We start from the raw sequence: 18,728 nt of genomic DNA on the forward strand, positions 1-18,728 counted from the left end.
GGACATCCCTTCCAAAGCCTCTCGGAGGACGTGCATCTTAACCCCCAATCAGGTAGCTGGGCCAGGCCTGGTGCACCCGCTGGGCAGGCAGGGGGATGTGGCTGCTGTTATAGTTTGGCACAAATATTTGACAGCTCGTCCCTCCCAACAAACATTTCCGATACGCAGAGGTTAATCTCATCCCGGCTGCTTCTCAGCCCTGCTGACATCCTGTGCAGGATAAGGCTTTGTTATCAGGGCTGCCCTGCGCATTATAGGAGGTTTAGCAGCGTCCGTGGGCTCTACGTACCAGACAGCAGCCCTCCCTACCACCTGTGAATTGTGACAGCCTGTAATGTGTCCGGACATCACCGAGCGTCCCGTGGGGAGCACAGTCAGCCCGTTTGAGAGCCACTGGGCTAGATGACCTAGAGTGAACACTGGAGGTATCCCTCGGATTATGGGTAAGCGCTACACAAAAGTCATTTTCAGACGCGCTTCTGGGGCCGCAGGGTGGCAGGGGCCTTGGAGGTCTAGCAGGTCCTTCTGCGTCCCCTGCATGAGACTGAGGAGATGCACGCATTTTCAAAATGAAATGGCATCCGATTCACTGCTTCTTTATTTAGATCCACTGCCCAGCTTTCTTTCAGTCCTGGCAGCCAAAGATTGCTATTTTGCACAGCACTCTGTGTTATGTGCTCTCCCTACCTAGTCCACAACAAGCAAGGATTTGTTCTGTGCTTTGAAATTCTACTTTGCAAGTTCCTGTTTAAATGTCTGGGGCTGTGTTGGAACTTGAGGTGGTAGCACTGGGGGAGCTGTGGTAATGGTGGGGGGGGGAGGGGAGAATGTCCATCACAGAGTGACAGACTCTGGGGGGCATCTCTTCCCTCCAGAATGTCTCATTAGGGTCCCCAGACTTAGTCTGCATCTCCTCTGTATCCCGCGGTCCAGTTTAATTGAGCGACGGCCTCACCACGGCACACGGCTCTTTTGATCGGAGGGTAAACTCATTCTGTCCATCGTGACATTTGCTTTCTTAAGGGCCTCACAGTATGCAGCTTTAATAATTAATTAAATGCAGGTCACATCGCAGCCTCCCTTTTCAAGCCTGTCTGAGGACACAGCGGGTTCTTTCTGACGGTTAGCTTCTGACCACGTGGTTTTTAGAAGCTAGTGGGGTTTTCTGTTTTGTTTTGTTATTGTGCATGACAAGTGGGGACACTTTTCCCCACTAAAAAAAACCCCAAACTTCAGCAGAGTGCAAACCCAATTGGAATAGCTGAAAGGGCTGTGGCTTTTCTGATGGGGAATAAACGGTGACAGAGAGAAATTTGAGAACCTGGCTCCAGTAAGGGTCTCAGAGCAGCCTGCCTGTCACGGTCAGTACTTTCCATTTGTCATGCAGGAAAGTTTAATGCCAAGAGACACATCCCTTGTGTTTTATTGCATGTGTCTATTCCCCTCAAGCTGGGATGGGCTTGTCAATATAAAGCCAATCTTTAAAATGATCTAAATAAGAGAGAAGATCCAGGAAGGACTAAAGAGAACTCTTACCGCTAGTGTCCATTTGAAACTAAAGATTTCTCCAGGGGGACTCAGGATGATTATAACGAGTTTGGATTTAGTTTAACCCAATGCTGATTTGGCATATTACAACGATTTGTCATCTTTAAGCCATGTGCCAGATGAACGCTTTAAAATAGATGCAACTTTGCGTGAATTCTCTACAATATAGCAAAATCTGATTGCTCTATTAATAGCCAAAGTCCTTGGCCTCGGCAAGACAGAGTGGCAGCGTTTTTAAAATTCATCACCTCTGCATAATTAGTTGTGAATCTCAAAATATTCAAGCTGAGGAATTAACCAGGAACCGGAGCCGTTATCCTTCAGTGTCCCTTTTCATAGTGGCCCACAGTCATCATGTCCTTGTGTTTTTCTAATTACTGCAAAACCAATTGTTTTTAACTCAGCTGCCCTGGCTCTTTGTAATTTGTTGAATGTAATCACCTTGAAATGAAGAAAACGTACTTCTTGTTCAGGAAACTGGGGCTTTTTTAGAGGAGCATCGTCAGTTGGCTGTGGGACCGTGGTTCTGGAGCTTTGCTCATTGGACCTGATCACTGCATTTGAGGGTGAGGGGTCAGAGGAGGGAGGGAGTGCTCTTGAAAGTAAGTTCGAGAGCACAGTGATCTATAGACCCTAGTGGGAAGTCAATTTATGAAAACTAAAATCAAATGAAGTTCCGGTTCCTCACTCTGAGCATGGCCTTAGGCAGCAGAACACAACTGTTTAGGACTCGAGCAGCATCTCTCTCCGATGATGTTTCGAGTCTGTAGGTCTGCTTAGAAGCAACGAGGGAGCAGGGCTATGTCGCCAACCTGCCCTCAAACGCCAGTGCCCAGCACTGGCCTGGACACAGAGTCAGAGCTGAATAAACCAGATGAACTAGAGTAGAGGTCAACTCTCTTCTTTGCTTTGATTCTTTCTGTCAATCTTGTTTATCTACTAACCACCACAACTTAGAGATTTTCAAAGAACAAATATTGGAAGAGCAAAGGTTCTCAACCATTGTCTCCTTCAGGTCTCAAGGGTGTGATGCATTTTCATCAATAAGAGTGACTCTCTGTGACAGTAACTCCCAAGTTGGGGCAGAGATTATGAAAATCAAGCCAGGGGACCGGGACCATTTAAAAGAGACAAGACAACACAGAGGAGTCTGATATGCCTCCAGCAGCCCCCATGAAGAATCATCATTAAAGAGGAAGCTGAGGGCTTCCCTGGTGGCACAGTGGTTGAGAGTCCGCCTGCCGATGCAGGGGACGCGGGTTCGTGCCCCGGTCTGGGAAGATCCCACATGCCGCGGAGCTGCTGGGCCCGTGAGCCATGGCCGCTGAGCCTGCGCGTCCGGATCCTGTGCTCCGCAACGGGAGAGGCCACAACGGTGAGGGGCCCGCGTACCGAAAAAAAAAAAAAAAAAAAAAAAAAGAGGAAGCTGAATTATGTCTGTATCCAGGAGAAAAATTGGAAAAATGGATTCACCAATTTCTCTAGCAGAGCCACACAGAGAAGGAGACATGTCCTTACAGAATTTCTCTCTGCAGGCGGCTGCTCTGGGTCTTTCTTTCTCTGGACGAGGAAAGGCCCAAATGGATGATGAATGTTGCATGAGGTTAACCAAAGCCTTAACCAGTCCTGTGTTGCATTGTTTTTCAACACTTATGATGTTGTTTACCATTTATTCAACACCTATGATGTGCCAGGCCCTGTGCTAAGTGCTGAACACGAATGAGAAGACAGAGAGCCGGGAAGGCAGGCGTTTCTACAGGGAAAAAGAGAGGTTTGAGCTTGGATTTTGGCCCCTTGAGGTACCTGGCAGGGTAGGTGATGGTGGTGGGCAGCCAGATGGATGAATCAGAAGCTTGGGGGAGCAGCCTTGGTTAGAAATGGCTCATTCACCTTTTGCCAACCAGGTCCAGGGCCTTCAGTCAGGGCTGAGACTCCCCGCCCCGCCGGGGCTTCATCGCTGCATGTCCACTGGGTCTTCCCTATTCTACATTCTGGCCCTGGTTTGCTCTCTCTCTCTCTCCTTCCCCTTCCCACCTCTGTCCCTTGCTCCTGCCTTCTCCCAGGCTCCACCTGCAGGAAAGGGGCAGGAGTATTTGTTATGTCTAGCCTGGCAATTTGGAGTGGCAGCTCCATGGAAACAAAGCCACAGACTCACTCCACCCACCCCCTCACCTGCTGCGCCACCTACCCAGCTGCTAAAACCTGCTCCCATCGCTGCCTCTCTGCTAACACCCTGGCCTTTCTAAACACATTTCAGAGTCACTCTAAAGAAACCAACCATGAAAGGAAAGACGTGTCTTCACTTGAGTGCATTATGAGCCCTTAGGCAGGGTTTTGGAAGGCAGGATTCTTTTGCGTAAGAGGTCGAGGCCACTGAGTGTCCATTTCCTAGAAGCCTCGGAGGACAGATTGCCAATGGCAGGTACCCTCCCCTACCTGAGGGAGATTTCAGGAAACCAGGGAGAGACGGTGTGTTGCAGAGAGGCCAACTAGCTTGGAGAACATCCACTAAGGCTTTAAGATCTACTGGCACATTCCATCCTGCAGGTTGGGGACCTCTATTACAAAACCTTTTTACTTAAGGAGGGAATGGGCTCGGGGCGGGGGGGGGGGCGCGGGGCGGCTCAGGGCTAGGGGGCAATCTCACTTCACGTGCACAGGTGACGAAAGCAAGGCAAAATCGTGACTCCAAAGGGGAGAAAACCTCTACTGCACACCCAAGGCATGTACTCCTTTTAGTGTTTTCTCTTAATTGTTGCTCTTTTCTTTTCTTATCAACTTTGCCTACATCCAAAAAGTTACCGGTGCTGCATCGACCCTGAACGTCCCTTCCCAGGCTCGCTGGAAGCCAGCACACACCCACAGGCACGCCAGCCGTCTGCACGCGTTTTCCCTTCCTGGCAGCACTGACATCAGCCAGGGCTGGGGGGTGGCTGGATCGGGCAGGGTGGGCAGATGACAGAGTTCTGGCAACAAGTCCATGTTTAAAGACAGAGGGCAGATGCCTGGCTAGGGGGAAGGCTCTTCTTGCTGGTTGCGCTGCTTCCAGGGTTACTCCGCACCTTATCCCAAGAAGCACCACGTGCACAGAGGCTAAAGCAATAGAATGAAAGAAGCCTGCTCCTCCCAAACAGGGATTTGCTCTGGTTGGAGGGAAGAGGATGAACACAGTGAGGACAGACAGAAAACAACCTGAGGCTGAGACTCACTTCCGTTTGCAGGCGGATGGAAAAAAAAGGTAAAGGAGCAAGTTCACTGTTCCCCAGGATCCGGAGCCATCACCGAATGCGTATCGCTTCTGCTCTGCACAACTCATTTAAACAAGCTGGGTTAAAACTCTGAACCCTCAAGTGATTTCTCTCATACTCAGGTACGTCCTCATTCAGAGTCAGACAATTTGTCTTAATCTTGTTTCCTTTTTCAGGATGTTTTCAAACTGCCTTTAGACCGTCCCTCCTTCCCCATCCCCACTTCCTTCCCCCACCCCTGGAACCCCACTACCAGCGTGAGAGACGGGTCTACGAAGACTGTGTCCCTCCTTGTAGCAAGTAGCATATGGAATCGTGGAATTCCTCCTTGCCATACTTTTTCCACTTGGCTTCTGAGACGTCACATTCTCCTCTGCCCCGCTCACTGCTGGTTCCTACCCAGTCTCCTTTGCTGGTTCTTTCTCTTCTCCACGACCTTTACACTTGGGAGGGCGAGGTCCTCTCTCTGTCAGCACTCTGTCCTCCTCTGATCTCAGCTGGACCCAGGGCCTTAGATGCCATCGACACGCTGACACTCCAATTACCTCTCCAGACAAGACCTGACCTGCCCAACTCCAGACTCACACTACTCACACCTCCGCCTGCTCAATGGGCACCTCGAACTTAGCATCGATTACCACTCTGCTTCCCCCGACCTCAGCCTTCTCCACTGCAGTGGGCAGAGCTCTGTCCCTTCTAGGACCCCACCTGGCAACCATCCTTGACCCTGCTTTTTCTTTCACCCCCATCTCCAAGCTATCAGTGATTCATGTTGTATTTTTAATTAGAACTGGAATGAGACCATTGTCACTCCTTGTGTTGTACAGTGACCCAAATCTGGCTATTAATATTGAAAGTTAATTGAAATAAAAACAAATTAAAATAGAGGAAATGGAACTCTTGGGGAAACTACAGCAAAAATTAAATTTAGAAATTCAGTTCCTTACACTAGCCACATCGCAAGAGCTCCTAAGCCACGGGTGGGTGATGGCTACGGTATTGGACAGGGCCGAGACACAACACTCCTTTCGCTGCAGAGAGTTCTATTAGCTCATACTGCCCACTGCTTTCACTGTTACCACCCTGGTCCCAGCCACTAACACATCTTGCCTGGATGAGTGTCACTGTCTCTTAGTCGATCTTGCTTCTTCAGTCTTCACGACATGGCAGCCAGAGTGGTCCTTTGAAAACATCTCAGATCATGCCGCTCCTGTGCTCAGAGATGTCCAAAGGCCCCCATGCGTGGCTCTCAGGGGAGAAGCAAAGACCTCAGAAAGGTGAGCAAGGCCGTACGAGAGCTCTGGCTCCTTTTCCGTTTACTGGACCTCACCTCCCCGTCCTGCAACATCCCCCCTCTACCACGGCCACGCTGGCTGCCCGCTGCTGCTGTCTCAAGGCCATGCGCTCCCCCCAGGTATCCTCCAGGGGCTCACTCCCTTCCCTCCACCACATCTCTGCTCAAACACCAACTTCTCAGGGAGACTTGCTCTGACTGCTCTTTTTTTTTTTTTGCGGTACGCGGGCCTCTCACTGTTGTGGCCTCTCCCGTTGTGGAGCACAGGCTCCGGACGCGCAGGCTCAGCGGCCATGGCTCACGGGCCCAGCCGCTCGGCGGCATGTGGGATCCTCCCGGACCGGGGCACGAACCCGTGTCCCCTGCATCGGCAGGTGGACTCTCAACCACTGCGCCACCAGGGAAGCCCTCTATTTAAATTTTAACATCCACTCCCACCCAACCACCACTCAGGAGCAGCCCTGCTTTCCCGTCCTACCCTGCTCAACCTGTCTTTTCCGTATCTCCTTTCAACAAACTATATACATTTACTAGCTTATTCTACCCATTTTTTTTACTGTCTGGCAGAGATCTTCGTCCATTTACTCACTGCTGGAAAGCTAGCCCAGAGGAGGCTTTTTATAAGTATTTGTTCAATAAATGAATGGAGTTTTAGAGCCAGAGGAGCAGTTGAGGGTCAATGAGGTTAAGGTTATTCTTCACCGTGGACCCATGTTAAGTTCAGGGTAAGAGCTGGACTAGGGAGCTGGCCTGGCCTAGGCATCTTCATGGGGAAGGACCCATGATGATTAACTCCCCTTCCCCTTATCTGTCACAACCAGAGGGACGCTGACGCAGCCCCGAGAGCAAACAAGGACAACAGTCTAACTAAAACACCAGGGGGTATTCTCCACTTTCCTCTTGGTAAGCCTTTGCAGGATTCACCCATCTGTCCTGCTTCTCTGGTGACTTGTAGGACGCAAGCAACAGAGAGGAGGCTCAGGTTAATGACTATCCTTACACACCTATGTTACCACCAGGTATCACAGACGTCAAGACTCTTGGAAAACCGGAAACACACAGGGTTGCTAGATGAAGTTTTTTTCAAAAGCAACACATCAGGCTTGTTTTAAAAAGGAAAGTCACGGTTTCATCACATAATTGCCACATTAGTATTTGAGAAAAGCTGATTAGTACAAAAAGAATGATCCTCCATTGTATCATTAAAATATGTCAGATAATCTAGAACGGATTAGAAGAAGAGCAGATCCTAGACCACATTTTGTGTTAGGGGATCATCTGTCCTCTTGTATCTGGAAGGAAATGCCATCTGAATATATATATTTTTAAATGCCTCGGGATGATGGTTTTTCTACTGCCAGTTCTCTTTCAAATAAAAATAATGTGAGAAAGTTTGAACCTCGTATAAACAGACGAGCTCATAATGACATGGGTAACGGGTCTAGAGTTACAGAGCAGGATATGAGCAGAGAGCCTGGGAACACCCCATCCATGGCTCACTGGATGACTTAACTTGCCGAAGTATGTAATTAAGAACCAAGTTATCTTTATAGTCATTCCTTCATTATGGAGATAACTCCACCGGAGACTTTTTGGGAGACGCCAGATTGGAAATAAAATCCTTACAGACTGCACTGCAATGTCATTAAGATAATACCAGAAAGCAAATTGATGCATGTAGACAATCTTCCATAAGTACCAGAAAATTAGATCTCGGGACAGACATGGAACTGAGATGTAAAATCAAAGCGGGGTGGAGACAGAGCCCAGTGAAAGGCGTGACGGACAGCTTCCCGAGAGACAGGAGCCCCGAGTGTCCCGGGGCCCCGGCGTGCATTACCTGGGGTGGCGCTCTTCATCGCTTTCACTAACTTGCCCCTTCCAGCTCCAAAACCATTATTTCCATAGTCGGGGTCACTGTCACTACCACTGCCACCGCTGGCAGAGTACGCACACATTCTGGGTACCTTGTCCTAAATGAGTAACATGAGACCGTTAAGATTATTCACACTAGTCAAAATGGGCAGACCATCCTGTGAGGATGTTCGTACCTGGCTGTTGGTGTGTGCACAGAATCGCATTCCCGCTGCCCCACCCCCAGCCTGCCTGGTCCGTCAGTCTGCCTCACGCGGAGCTGGTGAATTCTGCTCAGTTACCAGAGCTGCAGATACGGACCTGCACTGATGAAGCCACTGACCACACGCTGCCATTGGGTCCCAGTCACAGGACAGTCCCCACAGTCACCCGCTCTGCATTTTGTACACTGTTTTTATGGGGCCTTATTTTTCTCAAGTGCCAATTAGAGCCGCTGTCCCAGGCCTAATGCTTATTTATTTATTTATATTTTATTTTTTGGCTTATTTATTTAGCTGATCTCACCATTGGCTTTCAAGTATCAGAGGGTATGACAATAATCAACCTTGGGAACAAGAGAATAAATGTTTACCCAATACCTAATTTTATTCCAGCGCCTAAAAGGACAGGAGGCTTTAGGGAGGAACACAACTGCCTGCCTACGGGCTTATACATAATCCTTGAATCTACTAACAGGTCACAGGTCAAGGGACTCGGTCTCCCCGCTTACTCACATGCACACACAGCCTGACCCAAGAGGATGTTACAGGTGTGGCAATAACACCAAGTTCAGGAATTGTGGAGGTTGCTGATACCATATGGATGGTTCTTCCTGCTGTGCATGCAAGCGGAATACTGATACCCAAGACCGCATCTCTTGTGTGCAGAATCAAGAGCATTTGGGGCTCTCTTTTATATGTTTGCAGGCTGCCCTATTAGAGCCGATTATGCCACACCGATCCCAGAGAGTTCAGGCACAGATGTATGGGATGCGTCTCTAAAGTCAATCCTGTTTGGGAGGGTGCCGTTTGGTTGGAAATGATAAAAACACATTTTAGGATGTAAGCCCCCCTAGCTGGGGTTACAAATTCAAGCAGTTACTTATTTCCTTTATTCCTTCATTCACTGAATCATTCATCTACCCATTCAAAAGATGCTGTGCTAAGCATCTCAGTACCCACTCTGTGCTATGTGGTGTTCTAGGTTCTGGGGGTACAGAGCTCTATACGGGAGGTGGTCTAGCAGGGATGATGTTTGTGAAGGATGACAAGTTTACAGCAGTGGTCCCAAGAGAGCCCCACGTCTAGAGTTCCAGCAGGATGCTGGGTATGACGAGATGCGTTTTTTCATTCCTCTATTCAACAGACACAAATGGAACCAGGCACTGTGCTTGGAACTGGAAATATAAAGCTCACTCTTACTTTAAACTTGCCTTCCCTGGCGGTCAATGAAGCAGAGCCGTGAGTTCCAAGCCACAGTTGTGACTCTTACAAGTCAGGGCAGGACTTCCAATGGGCAAAGCTAGTGCAGGAGGATGAAGGGGACCCCGGAGAGGTGTGTGTGTCGGGGAACATGAACGTTGGGTGAGGAGTGCCCTGCCGTCGCACATAGAGCGGGTAGCTCCCTCCTGGCCAGCACTGAGGAATTCCCTTTCTCTTTCTCTTTTCTCTTTTTTTTCTCCTTGGAATTGCTTGAGTCCTTTGCCACTATCGCCACCCGTTGTTTCTGAACTGTTTCCCCCTCCAACTCTGGATGTCTTCTAGGATTTTCTCAATGTTTTGGTCCCCAAATCAAGCACAGAGTTCTTGAAAGGGTGCTTCTCAAAGTGTGCCCTGGGGACCTGCAGCACCGTCATCACCGGGGAATTTATTAGAAGTGTTTGGATCTCACCTCATCTGTGCCACACAGGACACTGGGTGTGTGTGGAGAGCAGCAAGGTGCGCCACCCTCCAGCTGATCCTGATGTCTGCTCGTGTAGGGAACTACTGCTGTGGGGAAAACTGAGAAAACCCTAACACTTAACAGTTAAGTCATGATAGAATACACTGGTTTACTCCTTTCAGACCCTTGTTCTGAGTGCTGGACGTGGAATTCAGAGGGCTGAGTTCTGACATCAGTGTCCCAGTAACTTTTGCTTGGACCTTGACCGTGGTCCAGCATCTCTGGAGCTGCTGTCCTCTGCTGTACATCAGGGCTGTAGGCCCAGGGGATCGCTTCGCCTACTTGTCCAGGGTACCGTTTCCATACTGAGGTGCTAAAGACTGAAAGAAGGCTCTACCAGTCTGGCTGTGGGGCATCTCAGATGTGGGCTGATCTGGGTATTTCGTCATCAAGGTTGGGTAGCGACCCTAGCAGAGATAGTGACAGGGCCTCCTCATGCCGGGATTGGGAGAGCCAAGGCAGCAGAAGCAGCAGGGGCCAAGGAAGGGCCGGGAAGCTCAGGTAATTGATCCTAATGTCCTTTCTCCCACTCTTCTCACTATAGGTACCACCAAAGACACCGAAGTGGACCAGCCCAAGGGCAAGCTGAGAAATCGTGAACAGGCTGAATACGGCCCAAGTAATTAGTTGGAACGGGTAAGCGGGAGGGCACTGAGGAGGGACTACCACATAGCACCCAGGGAGGACCCAAGACTCCCGGAGCCCCGAGCTCCGCCCCAGGTCCAATCACACTTCAGGAGGCCTGTGTGCTTGCCATCTCAGGGCGGATGAAGACTCCCCAGCAAAAATGATGGGGATTGAAGAAACACACGTCTCACTGACCCCGGCAAGTCATCTGACCACTCCAGGCTTTAGTTTCTTCATGACAAAAGGGAAAATAATTATACCTGCTTTACTGGTTTCATAGGAGCAAGGTAAAAGACCAAGTAACTGATAAGGAAAAAATATCATTGAATCATTCTAAGTGGTGCTCTTAGGGCTTGGGAGAGTGAACGGCCGTTTCACAATGTCTACTCAGGGCAGAGCATCCTTACCTCAAGAGCTGGGGTGCAGATGGATGGAATCATTTGAATTACAAGAACTCACAGTGTTACTTAATAATTCAGGAAGAAAGGAGAGCCTTGGTCTTTATGCACTAATCCCACAACAAATCTGACTTAACATTAAAACCCATCACAGAAGTGGTTAAGGAGGTCATTTTTCACACTCGGGACAATTAGGCGGAGGGTGCCCTCCTGTCGACTCTCCTTACCTGGGTCTCCGCAGGAACGCTGTCCCCCCCCCAGGCTAGAAGCGGCTTGCTCTCCACTGCCGTTGTGTTTTCAGCATATTCGAATGATGAACAAGTCTGAGGCCTTGGCCTGGCTTCACTCTGCATTTGGGAATTGATTTTTCCTAAATGAGGAAATGTACATGAAATCACAACAAGCTTTCTTCAACTCTTTACAAGTTTAGGGATGAGGGTAGGGGAGACAGTCAGAAATAATCCAAAGGGTCCAAACATGGTAACAGCTTGGTTTCCCAACATTCTGTCCCCTGCAAGTCTGTGCGAACAGAAATGTCTGCATAATTACGTGTATCTTTGGAGGATGTCCACCTTGGAGTCCCAAATGCAAACTGTGCTTGGACCACTTTTCCAAAAAATGTTGACAAATTTTTCATGTTAGAAAGGGTTCAGTGGGCAAACTGCTTGGGAAACGCTGATCATTCCTCAGCGTTTGAGGAACACATTTGATGTGTTGTACATCAAATAACAAACAAGCTTCTGTTTTGGAGGACTTCTCGGAGCCTTCATTATGCGAATGGGGATTTTCATAATTTCCAAAGGGAGGATGTGAATCCACAGCCTTTCCCAAACATGTCTGATCAGGGAACCCTGAGTTTCCTAGGAAACTTATGAAGGTCATTCTGAATAAGGTGGTTTGCGAAACTGCTCAGAGGCCCTTCAAGATCTTGCCGGGCAGTCTCAAACTCATATGTGCATATACCTCGGCCAGGCTTTTGTTACACGGCAGGTTCTGATTTGGTAGGTCTGGAGCAGGGTCTGAGAGCTGGCATCTATGACAAGCTCCCAGGGGCTGCTCTTGGCCCATGGATTACATTGTAAGTAGCCAAGGGTGCGATTAGCAGAGAATGATTAAAATGTCTCCATTACCCATAATAGCAGATTAACCTGCAGAGTGTAGTCTTTCCTCATGTCAGAAAGGAGAATTGCTGTCATTATCCTTCAGCCTCAGTGATTATCAACAGGACAGGCTGTGAGAGCCTTTCAACAGCATTTTGCTTGTGAGCAGAAGTGAGGTAATGTATTTTCATCAGCACTGGGAGGTCTGTACAGTTCCTTCCATCTTTGATACGGGGATAAGAAAATAACTAATTCAAATGCGTATATTAACCAGGAATTGACTGCTCAAAACCACTTTCCTTTTTTTCTTTTCTTTTTCTTTTTTTTTTTTTTTTTTGGTGGTACGCGGGCCTCTCACTGTTGTAGCCTCTCCCGTTGCGGAGCACAGGCTCCAGATGTGCAGGCTCAGTGGCCATGGCTCATGGGCCCAGCTGCTCCGCGGCATGTGGGATCTTCCTGGACCGGGGCACGAACCCATGTCCCCTGCATCAGCAGGAGGACTCTCAACCACTGCGCCACCAGGGGAGCCCCCACTTTCCTTTTGTTCCAACCAGATCTCCATTCCTTAATATTTAAAATGAGTAACCAATGGCCACAGAAAAGAGAAAAGCCTTGGAAAGCCAGCCCTGCCTCTGACCCGCAGTGACAACATCTTAAGGTAGACAGGAAGCTTCGGGATGGACGGCACAAAAATGTCCTGCAGTGTGTTGACCTCACTCTCTACCGTATACTACTTTTTTTTTTTTTTTACAACTCTTCACGACAATCTAATTAAGACACAAAACTAAGATAACCGGTGCGCTGGATATTAGCAGCAAGATCAGAACAATCTCCTTCCTGTCCCCTTCTTATGAAGCAATTCAAGGCTTGCCGTTCCTATTCAATTTGTTATAATGACGGTGTTTAATCATGGAGTCTGCTCGGCAGCCTGCTGCTGAATTGAGGTCACACATGTGACTAGTCAGGCATGGAGCACATCATCCATAACTACAATTTCGCCCCTGAATCTCTGGAGGCTGTGCCATTAATTAACAGTACATTTATTTCAAAAATAATATATGTCCCAGCGTTTTCAAATGTAGCCTTGGCTGGAAATAAGCAGAAGTTTGTGATGAAACATTCATGGCAGTCAGTATTACTGTATGGAGGAAGAACTCAGCCATGGGAATAACCCAATCACATTGACTCACAGATGTTTAATGAAAAGTCTTCTTTTCTAATTTCTCAGAAGCCCATGGTATAATCTCTACTTGTGGTCGCTTTCTCATCATCAAATCATAAATGAAAGTCTTTAGAATTCTAGTTCATAGGCTTATGCGTGTCATAAACGCACCATGAGGCGCACAAGTTAAAAATTATTTCGTGTCATCCTGAGCTGCAATAAATATTTTTAATCTTGAGGGAACAGTGAAAAAACTTTGACCCTTAGCCTGGCCCTATCTTTAATCATGAAAGCTTGTTTCCATCGACTGCAGCAAAGGATGGTACTTCTCAGTGGGAAGGCTCCCTCCATCCCGTTGTAGTTAACAGACAAACTACTGCTAATATAACAAACTACGTTTTTTATAGCTCAACATATAAATACATTTGAACGGGATAGGAATATGTCAGAAGACATATGTTTCTGTGAGAGGGCAAACAACATTTCAGCTAAATTTATGTCTTGGGCCTAGATTGGTCTATACTCAGAGTTAAGTTTTAAAAGACAAAATCTGAAGTCTACGTTGTATGGTTTTTTCTTTATCAATGTATATATCCATCTACCTGTGCTAACAACGTGCTTGTTTCCTTTATGTGTGTGTACACTCCTTAAATAATACTGAGAGTAGATGATGTTTAATACTTGTTTTCTTTTTATGTTTTGGTTGAGGACATAAAGGGATTTCATGCATCTACATTTCCACTGGGCAGAGGTCACTGACTGACCTCCTGGTGGAAATCTTTTCTGCTGCCTGTTCTCCATCTTTGTCAGCAAGTGCATGATTCTAGTGAGCAAACAATCTCATTTGGAAGGTGACAGGCATTTTACCTGAGGAGGCTGGCTTGGGGAGGCGACTCTGAAGAGGTCGCATCCCTCTGGCAGTCATGATGGGGTCGGACGTGGAATGAACAATGGCGTTGTCTTTAGATCCCCGGCTGTCTGCAGAGGAAGGCACTTCTCGTTCAAGGGTCTGGGCTCTTATGGAAGAAGCTGCACAAAGGGCTGGCTGGAGAGACAGGAGGGGCTCAGTGTCATCGGGGGAGTCTGCTTGGCACAGGTGCCGTCCCGCTGAGCGGTTTCCTGAGTCTGGGAGCGGGAAGGTTCCAATCCCACTGTCCAGTGTCCTCATCTGGCAGTTCGTTTCTAGACAGAGTAACATAGTGAGAATTAGAGACTGCTCACGTAAAAGGAGAAAAGGATCATGGGCATTTGGATCTGGTCTGGAGGAAAGGGGATATCTAAAAGGAAGAAATACTCGTAAGGGTGTAGTAGATTTCCAGGGAGTGGCATGAAACAGACATCTAATTGAACACGGAAATATTCCCTTAACATAATACGGAGTAAGAAGGTTAGCCATTACTGGAAGCAAGAGTCACGTGTACATACAAAGTACATGGTTCTCTAGAGTTATAAGGGTAAAAGAACGGTCATTGGAGACCAAAAATTATTTTTGATCACCCTTATTTCAATTGGGAATCATATGACTTCAATCAATTAGGTAACATTTATTAACTGAAATAAGATGAGTAACGAGCACACGTAACACATTGAAGTGATGTCCTAACCAAGGCAGTTGTGCATCTCTTACGTGAATTACCATCCGCCAGCAGTTAACTAAGTCTCTGGCCTCTCCGTTTGACTGGGAGGACAAGTAATTCACATACTATAAGGGTCATCCCCAAAGGTACATCACTTATCATGTGGGCTTTCTCTGACTCAACTGCCATCTGAGGTCTCACAGAGAAGGTCATAGGGCCACTTTCTGTCTTTCCATCTGCCTTCATGTAACGACAAAGCTCATCAGTACTCTTTGGATTTCTTGTCATTCCCAGGACTCCCACTATTCCCTAAAACAGACCGAGTTGATTTCACCGTATGTGTGACATATTCTGCCAATTACATCTCATCTTCAAAACATTTTATATCCAAGAAAAATACAATATCTGAAAAAATTATTACAGAATGAATTCCTGAAATGTGGTGTAGTTTATCTAAGCCAATGAGACAGCTTCCAAGATCCGCTTGTCACCCAAAAGTCTCCTGTTTACACGATAATCTTAGAGTGAAACAGCCTTAGCAAAGTTTGTATTAGCATCTTATCAGTCTAGGACTGGGGAAGAGGCACAACTTAACACCGTGTTAGGCATGGTGGGGAATATAATAGACTATGTTGTGATCTTTGTATCAAGAGGCTCGACAGCTAACATTTCAGTGGTGCATGGGAGTCTGGTCTCTGCTAATAACTAATTGTGAGAGCCCTCCACGTAAGATCCTTAACCCCTCAAGGGCTCAGGTTCCTTACAGAGTTTCTGTGAGAATAAAGATATGTTCACTGTGGAATCTCTTGAATTTAGAATGACGCCTAGCACACCGCAGGATAGCTGAATGAAAGAAATCATGAATGATGACGTATAAAAAAACACTAGGTATATTTATTAGATTTCAGTAGATCTCTGACAGGTAAATAGTTTATCCTTAAGTACCTTTCTCACACAATCTCATTTGATGCTCACCAATTAGTATCTGAACTTCAGAATTTGACCATTCCCCTACCTTTCTCCTCAAAACGTCTCTGCTCTGAGTACTAGAATTCTGGGAAATTCCTAATACTCAGGTGAAAACAAAGGGGTGGGGGTGGGTACAGAGTTAGCTTTTATAGGTTCTAGTAGCTTTGGTCCTTGGCTTTAGAAGCACTAGAAAGATGAAGTCCCTATCAAAAGAGAGGATTCGGTCTCCAAAGGGACATTTAGTAGGAAGATACAGATACCCTTTCTCCAGTACGATGCCATTTAGCCATCTCACACGCCATCTGATCTCAAAGACTGATCGTGTACTCCAGGGACCCTGAGTCACGTGGCTATAGTCTGAGGTCTTTCCCAGAACCACAAGGGCTAAGTTTTAGTTCCATTCATTTCAGGGCCTCCACCTGGTCAGCTTTCCTCTCAACCAGCTTCCGAGATTATTCATTATCTTCTCTATTCATTTTCTCCTCAATTAAGCCGACTCAATTGCTACAAAATAGCCTTTTGGAGAAATCATCAGCTGTTTGCATGGGAAGGCGATGCCAGAAAAGAAAGATCTTCTTATTCAGAATTTGGTGTCCTTTCTTCATGTCAGCCTAGACATACGACACGCCTCATATCTAACAATGTCCATATGTTGTACTTGGGGCAATTCTAAATGTCTGAACTATTTCAGTCTCACACAGGAGTAAGTGGATCGGAATTGACCCAGTCTTCAGGGATGGGGATCAAAGATTCATGGGATGTAACAGATGTGTCAGTCCCTACGTGCCCCAGGCTGCCTGCCATAATAATTTCCTCCCAGCATCTCCAGGACGCCTACCTCTGAACAAGAGAATGCTCAACATGGCAACATGAGGGGTTCTTTTCCTTTTGTGAAAATGGATCATCAGGTTTGGCTGCAGCTAGAAGTTCACTGCTTTCTTTGTATCATCCCTTCATCTTCTCAACCTCAAAGGGTAAGAACTATCATTGCCATTTACAAATGAGAAATCATGGCTCAAAAAGGTAACTGGTCCAAGGCTGTACGCTGTAAATAAAGAGCCTTGGATTTGAGTCCAGACTTACATAAATACAGAGACCACGCTCTTAGCCACCAAGCTATACTGATTCTGCCAAAAAGTTCAGGTAGATCCAGAGGTGGGGTCTGCTCTGTTAGCAGCCATGGAGGCAGCCTTGTGAGCTGATAGAGTGCCCAGAAGGGCCCCCCGCCTCTGGCGAGTGCGCCCAGCTTCTCCTATGGAACTGGTGCTGGCCCTGAATTCCAGCTGGTTCCCATACCTCCCATCCTGAGGACGGAGTTAACAGTTGGCATTCCCGGCATCTGCGCGGTTCCCGAGAACCACAATTGTCCGGTACCTCTTCCCCCACCGTCTTGGATCGATCGCATCTGTAGACTCCCATGCCAGGGTTTTTCTGGCATTTATCTCATCTCTCTGGCCCTGGTGATAGGCATTGCCTGCAAGAGCAATCTTTTTTTGGCTTTGTCTAAGAACTCTCTCCCCTATAGGTATTTTATGAGTTAATCCAGCCCCTTCAAATGGAGACTCAAAAAGCAAAGTAGGATTCTTGGCAACCTTTTCAGTGATTTTTCTGGGGAAAGGCCCCAGACACTAAAGCCCATGTATGTTGGCCTGGCCTGTAACACCAGGCAGGAAACAGGGCAGGGAGAAATCTGGGGTAGGAAGAAAGATAAAGGAGGTCTAACTCTGGTGCCCTTCTGAGGACACCAGCATTTCTTGGCATCTGTCCCTTTATACTATTTTCTTTTCCCTTCTTTCCCTCCACGATACTGTCATAATCAGAAGCTATAAAACAGGACTTCTGGTATTCCTGAGTTCTTTGATCCTCTAAGAATTGTGTGCACTGACATTAAACACAGAAATCACCTGTTATTAAAGCCACCTTTTTATTTCTAAAAATTACAGATGCCAAATGCAGTGAATTTGAAGGACTCACTCGTAATACCTACGAAATGAGGTATGGACAGTCAGGAACTCAGACACCATATGCCAAGTTTCCCCCTCAAGCAAATTTCTCCAGAATGCATCAACCTTTGGAAATAGAGTTTATACTGAAAATGCTGACACCTTCTTTATGTAGTTACTTTCAGGCACTGTAAGTTTCTTACAGTTCATAAAAATACTGTAATCTGAAAAAGTGTTAGATATTGTACTTTTGAAGTCAGTTTCTTTTCTCAGGGGATTATAAGAACTCACCAAATAATTGAATGGCCGTGATAAAGATAAAGTTCAAAGGGACAAGCCAGCCTTGCATCCACAATGAGTTGACTCAGTTCTGACCTCACAACATGTTTAAGTTCACGTTGTGACTGTGAGAACAGCTGTCAACAGGGCCTTGCTAATGAGTTCAAGGGTTGGATCACTAGACAGACCAGCGGGTTTCATTCTTTCAAGGTCACTAATGACTTCTCCTACCCTGATGACTTCTCGTCATCCCATTTGCCTTCTGTCTCTTAAGGTAAGTTCTCTCACTTGTCACCACCACCAAGCCCCAGATGTTTCATGGGATGACTTACAGCAGTGCTTCCCAGTCCTTTTAAAGCTCTGGCACACATAGCAAATACACACATACAGCTCACTGAGGAACACACCAGCTGCCCCAGGACCCCCGGCTACCTGAGAGCTGAGGGCTCAACATCTCAGCCCACCTGGGGTCCGTTCAGGGCACGTCAGCATGGTAGGGAATCTCTTCCTTACAGAATGGACTCGGGACCTTCTTTTCCTGTCTCCTTGGATGCATTATCTTGCATACCTCCAGCAGGAAAGGAGATGGACAGCCTTGTAGTCTGTTAGCAGCTGACACGAGAATTTTTAGGTCCTTCTTTTTTGGAAGGAATGTTGAGAGTGTTGTGTTAGGAATACTGTCTGGCCTCAGAGCTTCAGTAAAGAGGGATTTATTGTGCCTGAGGGGTGGGGGGATGAGTCAGCGGAGGGTGAGCAGGGCAGCCCAGATGGGGGACGTTCTGCGTGGG

At 47.2% G+C, this 18,728-nt stretch overlaps 1 protein-coding gene across 1 annotated transcript in view; it reads right to left on the minus strand.

Annotated features, from left to right (window-relative positions):
- NCKAP5 (NCK associated protein 5) overlaps positions 1 to 18,728 on the minus strand; it is a 971,312-nt gene that overhangs the window by 32,796 nt on the left and 919,788 nt on the right. The window contains exons 16-18 of the mRNA XM_082840997.1: positions 14,040 to 14,354; positions 11,138 to 11,280; positions 7,931 to 8,063 (exon numbers count right to left, since the gene is read on the minus strand). Of these exons, the coding sequence (XP_082697123.1) occupies positions 7,931 to 8,063; positions 11,138 to 11,280; positions 14,040 to 14,354 (591 nt within the window). The remainder of the gene's footprint in view (positions 1 to 7,930; positions 8,064 to 11,137; positions 11,281 to 14,039; positions 14,355 to 18,728) is intronic.

This window comes from Leucopleurus acutus, assembly GCF_964270905.1.
Source record: "Leucopleurus acutus genome assembly, chromosome: 6".
Classification (NCBI taxonomy): Eukaryota; Metazoa; Chordata; class Mammalia; order Artiodactyla; family Delphinidae; genus Leucopleurus; species Leucopleurus acutus.